At 36.2% G+C, this 19,110-nt stretch overlaps 1 protein-coding gene across 6 annotated transcripts in view; it reads right to left on the reverse strand.

The window, feature by feature from the left end:
- BMAL2 (basic helix-loop-helix ARNT like 2) overlaps positions 1–19,110 on the reverse strand; it is a 117,171-nt gene that overhangs the window by 63,055 nt on the left and 35,006 nt on the right. For all 6 annotated transcript variants that reach the window (XR_012017571.1, XM_072798571.1, XM_072798570.1 and 3 more), the window contains exons 2-3: positions 14,080–14,230; positions 12,488–12,589 (exon numbers count right to left, since the gene is read on the reverse strand). Coding sequence is in view for 5 of the 6 variants with exons in the window: in XM_072798571.1 (XP_072654672.1) it covers positions 12,488–12,589; positions 14,080–14,230 (253 nt within the window). In the remaining variant the exon portion in view is untranslated. The remainder of the gene's footprint in view (positions 1–12,487; positions 12,590–14,079; positions 14,231–19,110) is intronic.

Below are 19,110 nucleotides of genomic sequence, written 5' to 3' on the forward strand. Positions count from 1 at the left end.
CTCTGCCTAGGTCTCTGCCTCTTTCTCTCTCTCTCTCTCTCTCAAATAAATAAAATCTTTAAAAAAATAAAATAAAAATAAAAAATATAATTTTCAAATATATTTCCAAATGTATCAAAACAAAAAGATAGACTCTTAAGTATGGAGAAGAAACTGGTGGTCACCAAAGGGGAGGTAGCTGAGGAGATTGGCAAAATAGGTGAAGGGAATTTGGAGGTAAGAATTCCAGTTATAAATAGGTCACAGGGATGAAAAGTACAGCAGAGGGAATATAGTCAATAATATCGTAATAACATCATAAGGTGACAAATGATGAGTACATTTATCATTGTAAGCATTGAGTACTGTGTAGAACTGTCAAATCACTATGTTGTACATGCAAATCTGATATAACCCTGTCAACTGAACTACAATAAGAAAAAAAACCCTCAAATGGTGAAAAGGATTTTAAAAACATTCAATAGAAAGTAATCCACACAAAAGCCAACCTCTCACACCACACACAAAACCAATATAAATATGATAGGGATCATGAAGAATGTCAAACAATAGAACAAAATAAACATTAAAACTGCAATTCCAGAACACTTCCCTAAAATTAAAAAAATCTTGAAATTATACATTGAAAATATACCAAAACCATTTCAGCAGGGCCAACCATGGGCCAACCTCATATAATAGGTAAAACTCTTAAAAAAAAAAAATTAACAAGGCAAAAAGGCCAAGTCACCAATAAGGAAAAGAAAACAAGATCGTCACTAGATTTTTCAATAATTCTTAATGCCCAAAGAAAATAGTTTAACAAATTTAAGATACTCAAGGAAGGGAAATATGAGTCCAGGATTTTATAGCTATCCAAACTGACCTCCAACTACAAAACTGCAAACAAACTATTAACATTTGCCAAATTTCGGGGCACATTGATCCTATGAGCTCTTCCTAAAGAACCTATTAGAAAAGAACATTCAGACTACCAAAAAGACTGAGAGACAATAATATAAGAATCAGTGCTGATCATTACATATAAAGAAAAGAGAGAAAATTATGCAGGATGTTTTTAAAATATATATTTAAAATATTTATTTCTGAATGCATCATTTTTTGAGGAGAGGGGACTTGAAAAACTCAGAGGAAAACACCTGTAATCTAACCTTGAAATAATCACAGTTAATATTTTAAGATTTTATTCATTTATTCATGAGAGACAGAGAAAGAGGCAGAGACACAGGCAGAGAGAGAAGCAGGACCCTGGGATTATGCCCTGAGTCAAAGGCAGACATCCCATCCTTCTCATCTTTCTTAAACATGTGTCCCGATACATACAAAAAAAAAACTTTGACTATTTAATTTAGATATGTATGTGTGTAGTCTATTTATGTAGGTGTGTGTTCCATCTATAAATAGAACATATATGTGAGGGACGCCTAGGTGGCGCCCAGGGCGTGATCTGGAATCTCCGGATCGAGTCCCACATCCGGCTCCCTGCATGGAGCCTGCTTCTCCCTCTGCCTGTGTCTCTCATGAATAAATAAATAAAATCTTAAAGAATATATATATATATGAATGTATAATATATAGAATGTTATATAATAAAATTCAGATATTAGAGTATAAATTTTCATATCTTATCATATTCACTAAACACTGTAACATGAATATTTTCCCATAGCTTCAAATATTCTTGGGGAGCAGGATTTAACTGATTAAATAGCCCATAACTTAATCATTTCTATTATTGGATATTTCAATATTCTAATTTTTCAATATTAGAAATAATATGGCTAATACTATTATGGCACATGCATATTTGATTATTTTTCCTAGGATAAACCCTTAGAAATATAATTTTAGGGAAAACTATTTTAAGGCTTCTGATTCATCTTGTCAAATTTCCCTCTTGATGCAACAATTGATCCTTTTCTGAGCTGTGAAAAAAGCTGAACCTACCTTTGAACTATTTTATTTACTTGAGGTATTTTGAGTAATAGTTTCCTGCTTAAATAATAATCCATTCTATTTATAGAAAATTAATAAACTTTATAAAGAGATGCTTATAAATACTCCAAATAAAAAATGACCATTAAGATCAAAACTTAAGGGATGCTTTTCCTTCTGTCTAAAGAATAGCTTCATAGTTGTGGTACTTTGTCAAAAATATTTAATTCTCACATTTGAGAATCATGTAGTTGTTACCATCCCCACTTTACAGATAAAGGCAGTGATGCTGGGAAGGTTAACGACTGCCCAAGGTCATATACCTAAGAGGAGGCTAGATGAAGCTTATTCTGTGAAGGCTGGTATGCCTTCCACCTTGCCTCTCCTGTCACTGATCGTTGTCTGCTCTGTGATTGGTCTCTGAAGCAAAAGACCAGGTCAAATTATGTTAGCTTCTTTTCTCTTTTCCCTTTTTAGCCAGACTTCATATTTAGGGAGTAAAACAGAAAATAATTAAACAGGTGAACGATTTCCTTGCTAATGGTCTGGAACTATATATACATACACATTACCTCAATTTCAAAAAGTAAATTTTGGCTGTTTTAAATCATGCTTTTGCTTTGATTGCAGATGTTTTGGCAAATGAACACTTAACTTGCCTTCTTGGTGACAAACCTACTCTACTTATGAAATCCAAATATACTATTATTTAATGGTCCCTGGTAGAACAGAAAAAAGACATATGATCGTGTATCAGCCAAACAATTCATTTCCTGTTTGCAGCAAAATGTAGGTATTTAGTAAGTTCACTATCTGTATTTTTTCTCCACGCTGGCATTCGGCCTATAGTCATATTTTTACATAGGGATTTTAATAAACTTTCTGACATTAATAATTGTCACATTACTTAGACACACTTTCTTAGGGTAGCATCTTATACAACAGAAACATATTTTTTTCCAAAACACAGTGAAAGCTTTCCTTAACAACTAGTTTTACTGCATTTTGAATGAAATGTAGGCTTTCTCCCTAAATCAAAGACAAATGAAATTAGAAACAAATACAATCAAAATGTTCTACAGATTTGCTCCTTTTCATGCCTTCCTCTTTTTAAAACCCTCTTCCTTTGGTTTCTGAGATACTATTCCTACATCAGAGCCATGTCTTCTCACATTTGTGGTAGATTTCCCTCCTCCCTTTATAGTGTTTAGGCCTGAGTGTCACCAGAGTACATGCTCAGCCCCCAAGTCTTCCCACTCCATATATTTCCCCCAAGGACTGCATCCATGCTAATCACTGCAATGGCTTTCTGAAACGGTCACAGTCATATCAATGATATATGCATCTATATCTCCAGACAAGGCCTCAACCTTGAGTGCCAGAACCTCATATCCAAGTGCCCAGTTGGAGATCCCAGAAATAACCATGTTTTCATTGTGTCCAAAACTGAATTCACCATCTACCTCTTAATCTCAGTGTATGATACCATGCTCCGCATAGGTAACCAAGTCAGAAAATTTGAACATTTCCTGTATTCCTGCTTTCCTTAACCAACAATCAGCAATTCTCTTTTAAACGTATCATAATATGTCCTTCCCTTTCCATGCCCTGCTGTCCAGGACCATTCTCTTAGACCAATAGTCAGAAAACAATCCCTAGCAAGAACTTCTCAGCTATATTCTCTGCCTCTTGGGTTTTCCCCCTTCAGCACATCCTCCATGCTGTTTCCAGAGTGATTCTTTGAAAATGTAAGTCTGTACCACTTCATACCTGGTAGGATAGCTATATTCTTTTCAAAAATGGAAAATAACAAATGTCAGCAAGGATATGGAGAAACTGGATCTCTTGCACATTGCTGGTATGAGTGTAAAATGGTATAGCCAATGTTGAAAACAGTTTTGTCATTCCTCAAAAATTAAACATAGGATTATCATATGACCCAGCAATTTCCCCAGGTATATACTGGAAAGAATTTAAATCAAGGACTCAAACAGATACTTGTACATCAATGTTCATAAATAATAATAGCATTATTCGCAACAGCCAAAAGATAGGAACAACCTAAATGCCCACCAACAGGTGAATGGATAAATGGCAACTCCTGTGCAGAATACCCAACACCCCTTCCCTCCCAGGCATGTACCCTGCCTTGGCTCCAGCCATCACCCCTCCAAGGCACTCTCTGAACAGAGTCCTAGAACATACCTGTTTGTACCCACTTCAGCTATCCTACCAGGACACCCTCTGTACAAAGAGCTCAGGGGTCTCCTGGTCCACACACTGCTTCAGCTCCAGCCACTGCACTAGGGCACCCACTACAAATAGTGCCTCCAGAAATCCGAGCTTTACATGCACTTCAGGTGTCCTGTCAGGGTGCCCTCTGTGTGGAGAGCCCCCAGGATACTCTGAATAATACCCGTGTAAGCTTCAAATATCTGGCCAAGGTTCCCTCTAGGTGTAGAGCTTTGAGATACACTGGCAGGCAGCCACCCTAGCTTTAGCTATCCTGCCAGAGCACCTGCTGCAGGGAGAACCCAGGGACAACACTGACCCTGTCTTACCAGGGTGCCCACTGTGTGGAGAGTCCTGGGACACCCAGCCCATGCCAGCCACATCTCCAGCCAGTGAAAGTCACCAAGCACATAAGATCTACATAGGGGATGACCATACATAAGAATATTCCTTCAAATTTAGAAGTAGAGGGATGCCTGGGTGGCTCAGTGGTTTAGCACCACCTTCAGCCCAGGGTGTGATCTAGAGTCTCCGGATCGAGTCCCACATTGGGCTCCCTGCATGGAGCCTGCTTCTCTCTCTGCCTCTGTCTCTGCCTCTCTCTCTCTGTGTCTCTCATGAATAAATAAAATCTTAAAAACAAATTTAGGAGTAGTTATTCTGCTTAACTCATAGAAACACACACAGGGGGATGCCTGGATGGCTCAGTGGTTGAGCGTCTGCTTTTGATTCAGGGTGTAATCCCAGGGTCCAGGATCAAGTCCCACACCAGGTTCCTGCAGAGAGCCTGCTTCTTCTGCCTATGTCTCTGCCTCTCATTCTGTCTCTTATGAATAAATCTTAAAAAAAAAAAAAAAAACACACACACTCACACCCACAGGAAGTCAAGCAAAATGGGGAAATAGAGAAATTTGTTCCAAAAGAAAGAATAAGACAAAACCTCAGAAAAAGGAGCTAAATGAAATAGAGATAATAATAAGCCTGCTAAAGAATTTATTTTTTTTAAGATTTTATTTATTTATTCATAAGAGACACACAGAGAGAGGCAGAGACACAGGCAGAGGGAGAAACAGGCTCCATGCAGGGAGCCGGACGTGGGACTCAATCCCAGGCCTCCAGGATCACACCCTGGGCTGAAGGCGGCGCTAAACCTCTGAGCCACCTGGGCTGCACCTGATAAAGAATTTAAAGTAACAATCATAAAGATGCTCACTAGGCTGGAGAGAAGAGTGAGCAAACTCAGTGAGACCTTCAATAAAGAGAGAGAAAATGTAAAAAAGAACTAATCAGAGGTGAAGAATACAATAACAAAAATACATTAGAGAGAATCAACAGATTAGAGGATGCAGACTATATCAGCGATCTGGAAGATAAGCTAATGCAAAGCACACAAGGTGAATGACCAAAAGAGAAATAATAATAAACAAATGAAGGTTGATTAAGGGATCAAGGGAAAAAACATTCTCATTGTTGGGGACCTAGAAGAAGCAGCAAGAGAAAAAGGGAAAAAACTTATCTGAAGAAATGATAGCTGAAAAATTCCCTAACGTATGGAAAGAAATAGATACCCAGGTTCAAGAAGCACAGAGTTCTATGTAAGATGAACCCAAGGAGGTCCAAACCAAGACACATAATTAAAATGTCAAAGGTTAAAGATAGATTTCGGGGTTCTGAGTTCAAGCCCCACATTGGGCACAGAGTCTACTTAAAAAATAGAGACTCTCAAAGGCAGTAAGAGAAAAGCAAAAAGTTACCTAAAAGAAAAACCCTATAAGGCTATCAGCTGAGTTTTCAGCAGAAACTTTGCAGGCCAAAAGAAAGTGGCATGATATATTCAAAGTACTGATGGAAAAAACCTACAACCAACATTACTCTACCTGGCAAGGTTATTGTTCAGAATTGAAGTTCCCCCAAAAGTAATTCTATTACACTAAACTAGCCTTACAAGAAATGTTGAAGGAACTTCTTTCAGTAGAAAAGAAATTGCCACAATTAGATGTTAGAAAATTATGAATAAAGATATACAACACAATATATGTATAACATGAAGGACAGGGTTAAATAAAGTTTTTTTTGGGGGGGAGGGGAATGTGTTTTAACTTAAAGCCAAACATGATGCTACCAAAACTTATCAATCACAAAGACAGACAATAAGAAAAGAAGTACAAGAACTACAAAAACAACCAGGTAAAAATAATGAAATGGCAATAAGTACATAACTAACAATAATTACTTATTTCTTTTAAGATTTTATTTATTTATTCATGAGAGGCACACAGAGAGAGGCAAAGACATAGGCAGAAGGAGAAGCAGGCTCCCTGCAAGGAGCCTGATGTGGGATTTGATCCTAGGACCCTGGGACCATGACCTGGGCCAAAGGCAGGCACACAACCACTGAGCCACCCAGGTGCCCCCCCAATGATTATTTTAAATGTAAATGACCTACATGCTGTAATTGAAAGACAGGGTGGCAGAATGGATTTAAAAAAAAAAATGCTGTCTACCAAAGACTCACCTCAGACCTAGAGAGACACATAGACAAAGTAAAAGCCTAGAAAAAAATATTCCATGCAAATGGAAGTGAGGGAAAAAAATCTGGATCTGGAGTAGCAATACCTATATCAGACAAAATGGACTTTAAAACAAAGACTGTAACGAAAGTCAAAGAAGCCCATTATATAATGATAAAGGGATTGATCCAACAAGAGGACAGAATAATTGTAAATATCCATGCATCCAACACAGGAGCACCTAAATACATAAGGCAAACATTAATGAATATAGAAAAATTGACAATAATACAATAATGACAGAGGACTTTAACACACAATGGATCAATGGGTATTTCATCCAGGCAGAAAATCAATAAGGAAGCAGTGGCTTTGAACAACATGTTAGACCAGGTGGACTTAACACACATATACAGAACATTCCATCTTAAAGTAACAGAATACATTCTTTTTAAATGCAAATGAAACATTCTTCAGAACAGATCATATGTTAGGCCACAAAACAAGTCTCAATAGATTTAAGATTGAAATCTACCACAAATCTTTTCCAACCACAACAGTATGAAACTTAGAAATCAATCACTAAAAGATCCTAAAACCCCCACAAACTTGTGGAGGCTTAACAAGGAGTCAAAAAGAAATCAAAGAAAAAATTTAAAAACATATAGAGAAAAATAAAAAAAACAAAACAGTCCAAAATCTTTGGGACATGGCAAAAACAGTTCTAGGAGGGAAATATGTAACAATACAAACCTAGCTCCAAAAACAAACCCTAGAAAAAAAGCTCAATCTAACCATACACCTAAAAGAACTAGAAAAAGAGAAACAAAGCCCAAAGAAGAAGGAAGGAAATAATTAAGTTTAGTGCAGAAATAAATGACACAGAGACAGACAGACAGACAGAAAGAAAATAAGTCAATAAAATCAAGAACTGGTTCTTTGAAAAGATAAACAAAATTGATAAGCCCTTAGCCAGACTCATCAAGAAAAATATTAGGAACTAAATAAATAAAATTAAAAACTAAAGTGGAAAAGAACACCACAGAAATATGGAAGGATTATAAGAAAATACTACAACAATTATACAGCAAAAATTGGACAAGCTAGAAGAAATGGATAAATTCCTAGAAACATACAATCTTCTAAAACTGAATCAGGAGGAAATAGAATATCTGAACAGACCAATTACTAGTAATGAAATTGAATTGGTAATAAACAACCAGGGACACCTGGGTGGCTCAGTCATTTGAGCATCTGACTTCTGATTTCAGCTTAGGTCATGATCTCAGAGTTGTAAAATTGAGCCCCATGTTGAGCTCCATGCTGAGTGTGAAGCTTGCTTACGATTCTTTCTCCCCCGTCCTGTTCTTGTTGTTGTTGTTGTTGTTCTTCTTCTTCTTCTTCATCAAACAAATAAATAAATAAATAAGCAAGCAAACAAGCAAGACCTGATGGATTCACAAGTGAATTCTAAACATTTACAGAAGTTAATACCTATTTCCTCAATCTAGTCCAAAAAAATCTAAAGAGAGTTTCTAGATACATTCTATGAGGCCAGCATTACCTTGATACCAAAAATCAGACACACACCAAAAAAAAAAAAAAAAAAAAAACCCACTATAAGCCAATATCTCTGATAAACATAGTTGCAAAAATCATCCACAAAATATTAGCAAACTACATTCAAGAACACATTAAAAAGATCATTCACATGATCAAGTGGGATTTATTCTGGGGATACAAGGATGGGTCAATATTTGCAAATCAATCAACATGATATACCATATCAACAAAATGAAGGATAAAAATCATATGATCTTCCTGGGGTGCCTGGGTGGCTCAGTCAGTTAAGCATCTGATTATTGGTTTCCACTCAGGTCATTATCTCAGGGTGGAGGGATTGAGCCACATATGGCTCCCCGCTTACTAGGCAATCTCCCTCTCCCTCTGCTCATGCTCTCTAAAATAAATCTTTTTTTTTTTAAATCATATGATCTTCTCAGTAGACACAGAAAAAGTATTTGACAAAATTCGACAACCATTCATGATAAAAACTCTCAACAAAGCAGGATTAGAGGGAACATACCTCAACACAATACAGGCCATGTATGAAAAACCACAGCCAACATCATACTCAGTAGTGAAGGACTAAGAACTTTTCTTCTATGAGGAATACCATAAGGATGTCCACTCACCACTTTTATTCAACATGGTATTGGAAGTCCTAGTCACAGTAATCAGACTAAAAAAAGAAATGAGGCAATCATATTGGTAAGGAGGAAGTGAAACTGTCACTATTTGCAGATGACATGATTCTACAAATAGAAAACCCTAACGACTCCATCAAAAAACTACTAAAACTAATCAATTCAGTAGTTGCAGGATACAAAATATACCAAAATCCACTGCATTTTTATACACTAATAACAAGCTAGCAGAAAAAGATTTTACATGAACAGTCCCATTCACAAGAGTGCCCAAAAGTCTAAAATACCTAGGAGTAAACTTAACCAGGGAGGTGAGAGACCTCTGCTCTGAAAACTGTAAGACATTGATGAAAGAAACTCAAGATGACGTAAATAAATGTAAAAATATTCCATGTTCATGGAATAGGATATTGTTAAAATATCCATTCTACCCAAGGCAATCTAAAGATTCAATGCAATCCCTATCAAAATACCAAGAGCATTTTTCACAGAACTGTAACAAACAATCCTAAAATTGGTACAGAACCACAAAAGACTTCGAATAGCCAAAGTAATCTTGAAAAAGAACAAAACTGGAGGTATCATAGTTTCAAGATAAACTACAAAGCTATAATAATCAAGATAGTATGGGACTAGCACAAAAGCAGATACAGATCAATGGGATAAAGAGCCCAGAAATAAACCCACCATTATATGGTTAATTATCTATGACAAAGGAGGCAGGAATATGCAATGGGGAAAAGAAAGTCTATTCAACCAATGGTTCTGGGGAAACTGGACCACTTTCTATCACCATTCACAAAAATAAACTCAAAATGGATTAAAGACCTATATGTGAGAACTGAAACCATAACAATTCTAGAAGAGTAATAAGGCAGTAATTTCTCTGATATTTGCTGTAACAATATTTTTTTAGATATATCTCCTAAGACAAGGAAAACAAAAGCAAAAATAAACTATCAGACCAACATCAAGATAAAAAGCCTTTGTCAGCAAAGGAAACCAACAATTTAACAAGGCAACCTACTAAATGGGAGAAGCTATTTGCAAGTGACATATCTAATAAGGGGTTAATATCCAAAATAAAAAGGAATTTATACAATTCAATGCCCAAAAAAACCAAACACTCTGATTTAAAAATGGGCAGAGGACCTGAATAGACATTTTTCAAAAGACATACAGATGATCCACAGACACATGATAAGATGCTAATCACTAATCACCAGGGAAAGGCAAATCAAAACCACAATGAGATAACACTTTTCACTTGTAAGAATAATTAAAAACAAAAAGATGAGAAATAACAAGTATTGGCGAGGATGTAGAGAACATGGAACCCTCATGCACTGTGGTGGCAATATAAATTGGTACAGCCACTGTGAAAAGCAGTATAGAGTTTCCTCCCAAAAATTTAAAACAGAAATACCATATGATCTAATAATTTCACTACTGAGTAGTTACCCAATAAAATCAAAACACTAATTTGAAAAGATTCATGCATCTCTGTGTTTATTGCAACATTATTTACAACAGCCAAGATATGGAAGCAACCTAGGTGTCCATCAGTAGACAAATGGATAAAGAAGTAGTATACACACACACACACACACACACACACAGAATATTAGAGAGTCATATAGAAGATGAGATCTTGCCATTTGCAGCAACATGGATGGACCAAGAGGGTATTGTGCTAAGTGAAAATTTCAGATTGAGAAAGACAAATACCACATGATTTCACTCGTGTGGCATCTAAAAAACAAAACAAATGAGTAAACAAAAAGCAGAATCAGACCTATAGATGCAAAGAATTAATGGCTTCCAGAAGGAAGGAGGGTGGGGGTGGGCAAAATGGGTGAAGGGGTGTGGGAGTTACAGGCTTCCACTTACAGACTGAATAAGTCATGGGAATAGAAGGCACAGCATAGGGAATACTGTCAATGATACAGTAATTGCATTATAGGGTGACTGTAGCTATGTGGTGAGCATAGCATAATGTATAGAGAAGAGAAGTTTGACTATGTTGTACACTTGATACTAATGTAACATTGTTACAAAGGTGTGGTACATACATACAATGGAATACTAGCCATAAAAAGAATGAAATTCTGATATATGCTATAACATACATGAAATTTCAAAATACAACATTAAGTGAAATAAGCCAGACACAAAAGGATAAACACCGCATGAGTCTACTTATATAAAATATCTAGAATAGGCAAAATCATGGAGCTAGAAAATAGGCCACAGGTTATCAAGGACTGAAGGAGATGAAGTATGGAGTTTTATTATTTAATGCACAGTTTCTAGTTGGGATAATAAAGTAGTTTTGGAAGTAGGAAGTAGTAATGATTGTACAACATTGTGACTGTAACCAATGCCACTGAATTGTACATTAAAAATGGTTGAGGGATGCCTGAGTGGCTCAGTGGTTGAGTGTCTGCCTTTGGCTCAGGGTGTGATCCTGGGATCGAGCTCCCCCATTATGCTCCCCACAAGGAGTGTGCTTCTCCCTCTGCCTATGTCTCTGCCTCTCTCTCTGTCTCTCATGAATAAATAAATAAAATATTTTTAAATGGTTGAAATGGCAATTTTTATGTTATATATACTTTAGCAAATAAAAAAAGCTCAAAGGCCCACAATTTTTCTTTAAACATAATTTGATCAAGTCCTCTCATGCTTAAAATCCTTCTGTTTTCCTGACTGCATGCAGATAATCTCTACATTCTTTAGTTCAACAGATCTCTTTGACCTAGTCCATGTTTATCTCCCAAGTCTCATGGATCACCCACCTATGTATGTCCTCTGCTGTATTGTGCCAGCCACTTGTTTCCTGATTAGCAGAGTGCTATTTCATATTTCATGCCCTATGCCTCTGCAGTCTTTCCTTCTACCTAAAAATACCTCCTCTATTCCTGCTCTGAATAACTTACTTCCATTCTTCATTTAAAACTTAGTTTCAGTTGATCTCTGCAGGAAACTGTCCTTTCCTCCTTATCTCAATCTTATTTAAATGCCCAACTGTCTTTGTTGCCACAGTACCCAAGGTGTGTATTATGGCAGTCATCATAATGTTTAATAATTATCTGTATCTTCCTAAGTTGTACATGTTTCTTTAGTCTTATCTGTCTTATCTCCCTCTTAGTCCACTGGGTGTCACATAGTACTCAAGAAGTATTTAATGACTACATTCCAGGGAATCTTCATCAATGACCCTCTAAAAGAACCAGCTCTCCATTCAAAACCAAGAGTGCTGCAGAAATGGTAAACATTCTCATACATTCTTCTTTGTTTAAAAAGATACCCAATATTCTGAGGCTCCACCAGTGAAATCAACTTCATATCCACTGATTAGCTTTCATGCCCTGAGTCTCTGGGAAAGATGCTACAAAATCAGTATTTGTAAAAACTCATAAAATACTTTGACATCCATCATTTCATTAGTGGAATGAAAAATGGTGAAATGACAGAAGGATTGGGGCAAAACAGAGAAGCTCTAAGGTAGATAATGAGCAAATCAGTGGGGTGTATAATATCTGTCTACTGCCATTATACACCTTCAAGGAGAAATTATATGTTGAATGGAAGTCCAGGACTTACCTGCTGCCACTAGATGCTGATATTTCTATCCTTGTTGAAAGAAGATAGGTAAAAGGATTCTTGGAGAGCTTTTCCACCATTTTTTCTGTCATGATTCCCGACCTGGAAGGAAGGAGGTCTTAGGTCACCCCTACCCATACATGTTGGGAAATGGACAGCATGATTCTCCTTATGTGCTAGAAGTACCCTATTCTGTTCAGGTGCAGAGAGATAGGAGGCAGGGTGTAATGAAGAAAGCACCACACTAACAATCAGGCATCCTAACTAGTTGTGTAATGTTAGGTAAGCCACTTGATATTTTTGCTTCCCAGCTTCCTCATTTTCTAAAATGTGGGCAATTGGTTAATCTTCAGTGCTGTCTTTTCCCAAAAAATCTTTATCTGTCACTACTTTGGATGTTTCTATTACTTCCCCTACCACTGAAACCATTTTCCCATTCACTCCCAAACCATGTAAGGTCTCAACCATGCCCCCTATGTGGCATAAAACTGCTACCTCTAGTACTCACTGCTCCACTTCAATAGCCACAATCTTACTTAAATGCTAAGAAATAACAACGGTGCTTATGATTCTGAAGAAAAAGAAGGACTTAAAATCACTTTCAGCTTGAGCTGAATAGGGACTCTAAACTGATAATTTAGGATGTAAAACAGCAAACGGTTCTAGACAATCACTTAGTCAGTTGTAGTTATTTATGACTATTCACCTTAATGGAAGAGTCTAAGAGAATACAGACAACCCTAAACAGTAGACAACCTTCAAATCATTTATATGTGACTTGGGTAGTACATTGGTACTTACACTTGAATAACACTGATTTTGCTGTCTTCGGAGTTTTAGCTAAATTATAAAGTATATTGGGGAGAAGAGATTTAAAAAGAGCTGGTTTATTTCATTATGTCCTCACCATGTCCACCTATGCAAAATTTTTCCCTTCATTCTTGGAGAACTACCATCAACTTTCATATTTATGTAAAATACTAGCCTAAAATGGATTGCTCTGGATTGTAATATTTACTTTGTCTTAACATTTTCATTATATGAACTCTGGCATTGGGGAGTTTATTAAAGAATATTTGGGGCTGCAAGCTGCATTAAACAACAAAAATAAACAAGGAGATGGCAAGTATCCTCAACACTGACTTTATTATTTACCTGGCTTAATGAACATGGAAAACAAGAGTTTTATATGATTTAACTGGCCACAGCTGATCAAGGGTTGGTTTTCATATAAATGATGAATAAGAAAAAGCAACATGGTATTTAGCATTTTAGCAAAACATGCAGGAAGATGTTTTCCTCATGGTTAAGCAATTCAATTAAGAAGCAATTGCTGTGACCATAAATTTTAAGCAAATTAACCTTATGTTCCTTTATCTTTCAGACTCCAGCTGACCCCTCTAGATATCTAATAAGCTTCAAAGCTGGATGGAAAAGTTACAGATTAGTCAGTGACAAGTAGCAGTTGGGTAGGTAAATAATCGCCCCTATCCAAATATTACCATGTAACTGAAAATAATTATTTAAATTTGATTTAAATGATTTCCTTAGAATGAAAGATTTCATGGGGTTAGAGGAATAAATTCACTTACTGGGATGGGTCTGAATCACTTCCTTTTCGTTTTCTTGGGAACTCTATTACATGGGGGCTGAGGGATCCAAGAGCTGTTGGTTTTGTCCATTGGCTCATATGACTGGAAATCACAGGAGAAATGCACTGGTTCTCATCTATCAGTATCCTGTCTATGAGAGATAAAGCATAATAGGATATCTATTTTTAACATTAACTTTTACTTTATATATATCCCTCCACATGTTCTAAATGGTTTTTCTATCTTGATATTTTAAAAATATCAACTAAATTACAACATAGAATGAAAGACAAACTATGTACACTCAAATACTAGAAATGTATTTACTAGTCCATATTTTAAAGCTGACTTCCCTCATTGAATTGTAAAAGAATTGTAGAAAATAGGGAAAACACAAAAAAATAGAAAGGGAAATCAAATGTCACCAACTGATGTTATCACTTAGAGATATTTCCCTTTGGAATTTCTTCCATAGTTGTTATTAAATTCATTGAAATCATAGTGTAGAGGGACGCCTGGGTGGCTCAGCGGTTAAGCACCTGGCTTCAGTCCAGGGCATGATCCTGGAGTCTCTGGATCGAGTCCCACATCGGGCTCCCTGCATGGCGTCTGCTTCTCTCTGCCTGTCTCTCATGAATAAATAAATAAAATCTTTGAAAAAAAAAAAAAGAAATCATAGTGTACAGTATATTCTACTTTAGTTACAAATCATTGTGGTAATGTTATAGTGCTATTACAAATTCTTTATAAGGGATTCTAATGGCTGTACAATATACCATCATGTAGATGTGTCATAGCTAAACATTCTTTAAGATTTTATTCACTCATTCATTGAGAGTGTGCAAGTGCATAAGCAGGGAGGAAGGGCAGAAGGAGGGCAGTCCCAAGCAGGCTCTCCACTTAGTGTGGAGTTGGTGAAGGGACTCAAGATCATAACCTGAGCAGAAATCAAGAGTTGGCTGCTTAACCGACTGAGCCACCAGGGTGCCGTGCTACTTAAATATTCTTCTATTATTACAATCTATGTTTGTTCTAACTATCACAAATATGTACTGTGGTACATAAAGCTTGCTTGGTTAGCATCCCAGAATAGCATCAAAAGATGTGGATATTTTTAACCCTAAGTTGCAAAATACGATAATAAAATCCTTTTTGTATAAAGTGTGATTTATTAAATGTTTTATGAAATATAAAAATCAGAGTAGCCTATAGTCTAAAAGTGGGCCTCCCTGTCCATGATGACTCAACTGATCCACCCAGGTGCCCCAATTTTAATCTGTATTTTTAAAAAAGATTTTATTTATTCATGAGAGAGACAGAGAGACAGAGGCGGAGGGAGAAGCAGGCTCTATGCAGGGAGCCTGATGTGAGACTTGATCCCGGGACTCCAGGATCACGCCCTGGGCTGAAAGCAGGTGCTAAACCTCTGAGCCACCTGGGGATCCCCCTAATCTGTATTTTAAGAAACTAGAAAAAGATCAGTAAAATAAATTCAAAGAATTCAAAGAAAAGAAATCACTAATACCAGAAGTGTTGAAATACAATACAAACAAGTGCATATCAAAAAGCTAAACATAGATTCTTCTAAAACACTGAAAATTGTAATAACTCTGGCAAAACTTTTTAAGAAAAAAAGATGACATAAATAAATATGAATGAACATGGGGTTATAATTTTAGATGTTCTAGAGATTTCAAAGACAGTAAAAATCTCATGAACAACATTCTAAATATTTGAAATTTTAGATGAATCCAAAAATTCTAGAGAATTTTAACAGAAACTGAAGCAAAAAGAAATAAAGACCTGAATATCACCATATTCTTTCTTATGCAACTATTCCAACATATACTAAAAAAGAAATACATTGGCCCCAAGTCCTTTTTTATGAGGCTTCCATAATTTCGAAATTAAAACCTGACAATGGCAGTATAATAAAAGAAAACTATAGGCCTCTCTCATTTGTGAACAAAGATACAAAAATATTAGGAAAATTCAGAAATGTATACAAAGAGTCACCCATCATGACCAAGATAGTTTAATTCCAGGAATCCAAGACTGGTTTAATATCAGTAAATAAATTAATATAATTTCTAACTAATGGGAAAAGGTGATCATTTCAATAAATATAGAAATATTAATGAGGAAGTATGGAAAGCATTCTATTTATAATCAGAAACAAGGACACCTTTTATTACTACCCCTTTTCAACACTATAGTAGAGGACTTGCCAGTGGAGTATGAAAGAAAAAAAGATATTAGATATAAGAATTGGGAAGGAAGAAAATTGTTTTTTGCTGTTACTGAGAAATAATATAGAAAATCCAAAATAATCAACAGATTATTAAAATTAGAAAGTATAGCATGTTGGCTGTATATAAAGTCAATATATAAAAATCAATTGTCTTTCTATTCACTAGTAACAAACACTAAGAAAATTTTCAAGGGGTGCCTGGGTGGCTCAGTCAATTAAGTATCTGCCTTCGGCTCAGGTCATGATCCCAGCGCCTGGGGATCGAGCCCCATGTCCGGCTCCCTGCTCAGCAGTGCGTTTGCTTCTCCCTCTCCCTCTCCTCTTCCCCTGCTCATACTTGTTCTGTGTCTCTCTCAAATTAAGAAACTCTTAAAAAAAAAAAAGATACAATTTACAATAATCTCAAAAAATAGAGTATCCAAAGAATAAATATAATAAAAGTATATAAGATCTTTATTAATTATAAAATTTTATATAAACATTAAAAAAGATCTAAGTAAATGGAAAGATAGGCCATTGCTAATGGAATAGAGGCCTCAATATCATAAAGACGCCAATTTTCCTAAAATAGATATGTAATCCAATTCCTCTCAAAAAATTTTTTTCTGGTAGAACTTCACAAATAACATAAAATGCACATGGAAGTACAATGGGTCATGAATAGCCAAGGAAAGGTGAGAGGACTTGCTTTATCAGATATCAGGACATTACAAAGCCATATAATACAGTGTGGTATTCTTGTGGGGACAGAAAAACCAAAGGAAAAGTAGACGGGGCCCAGACACGTATATGTGGACACCTGCTAAACGTCTGAAGTGGAATTTCAGATCAATGTGGGGAAAACAGCTTTTTAATAATTGGTCCTGGGCCAACTGGCTTTCTGTACAGAAAAGAAGAAAATTGAACCCCCTACCTTATACCAAATATAAAAACCAATTCCAGCTGGAGTGAAGTCCTAAATGTAAAAGGTAGAAATGTAACAGAGAAGATTCTAGAGGAGACAATTTCTTCATTATATTGGTGGAGAAAGAACTTTCCAAAACATAAAAAGTAGAAATAATAAAGGAAAGATTGAACAATACAATCTTAAAATTAAGTTAATGTTGACTAAAAGACACCACAAAGAAAATGAAACCACAAGTCAGTCACAAACTGGGAAAAGATATTTGTTACACATATAAACAAAAGATTAATACCTAGACCATATAAAGAATGCCTTTGCATCAATAAGAAAAAGACCAACCCAATAGAAAACTGGATAAAAGACACCAGGCACCCTACAAAAGAATTTCAACAGTCAATACGCAAATGAAAAGATACTCAATCTCAAAAAAAAAAAAAAGATAATCTCATTAGTAATTAGGATGATCCAAAGTAAACTCTAGTGATATATCCATACCATGGATACAAAGTTTGAGGACACCAAGTGTGAGTGAAGATGTAAAGGAATGAGAAGTTTATGCTGTACTGGTGGGAACGTAAAGTGCTCCAATCACTTTGGAAGCTATTTCCGTATTACCTAATAAAGTTGAATATTGCATATATGATTCAGCATTCCAGTCCCAGGTACATAGAGAAACTCCATGCATATTAGACACGTGCCAGAAATGCATTAGCAGCACTGCTTGTAACTGAACAGCAAAAATAAAAATCGGAGAAAACTGGAAACTAAATTTCCTTCAACAGACGGATGGTTTAATTACTAAATGAAATACTAATGGCAGTAACAATGAATAAAGTACTGATATCAACACGGGTGAATCTCAAACTAGTGATTCTGGGCAAAAAAAAGTCACAGCTAAAAACATACAGCATGTTTTTAATTTTTATTGTTTTGAGGATTTTATTTGACAGAGAAGGCGCACAAACAGAGAAGAGGGGCAGAGGGAGAAGCAGGCTCCCCACTGAGCAGGGAGCTCAAAGTGGGGCTCGATCCCGGGACCCCGGGATTATGACCTGAGCTGAAGGCAGATGCTTAGCCGACTGAACCACCCAGGTGCCCCGTTTATTTTTAATTAAAAACATTTTTCTTTGAGAGACTGCAACAGATGTACACGAGCAAGGAGGGAGGGGCAGAGGGAGAGAAAATTCCAAGCAGGCTCTACACCCAGTGTAGCCCGACAAGAGGCTTGATCCCATGACCTCAGATCATGACCTGAGCAGAAATCTACAGTCCCAGGTTTAACCAACTGAGCCGCCCAGGAACCCCACAGCATGTTTTAAAAAAAAAAATAGAGAAAGTTCAAAAGTAACTAATTATATATATATATATATATATATATATATATATATATATATTACCAATATCAATAGAGCTTGCCACACCATACAGAAAAGCAAAGTCAGAATTCTCTTTGGGAGAAGAAAAGCTACATCTGGATGCCATCAGTGATGGACACACAGGGGCTTCTAAGAAATTCATGTTCTAATTCTTAACCCAGGTGTGAGTTCACAAATCTTTAAAATTCTTTAACATACACATAGGATTTTTACAATCTTCTGTAAGTTACAGTACATTTCACAATAAAGAAGTGGGGAGAATAATTCTATCAATGATTATTGACCACTTGGGAATTAAGTTTCTGATTTATGGAACTTGAAAACTTCTAGGCTTGGACTCTCTTAATTGGAACAATTCAGGATTACCAGACAACATGAGATTAATTCCAATTTCAGTTTGCAGACTTCAATCCAGTGGATTTTGAGTGACAGAGCAGTATCTGTCTCCACAGAAAAATGTGGGGAATTTCTTACAATAAATCACAAACCAATAGGAAAAA

This window comes from Canis lupus, chromosome 25 (genome assembly GCF_048164855.1).
Source record: "Canis lupus baileyi chromosome 25, mCanLup2.hap1, whole genome shotgun sequence".
Classification (NCBI taxonomy): domain Eukaryota; kingdom Metazoa; phylum Chordata; class Mammalia; order Carnivora; family Canidae; genus Canis; species Canis lupus.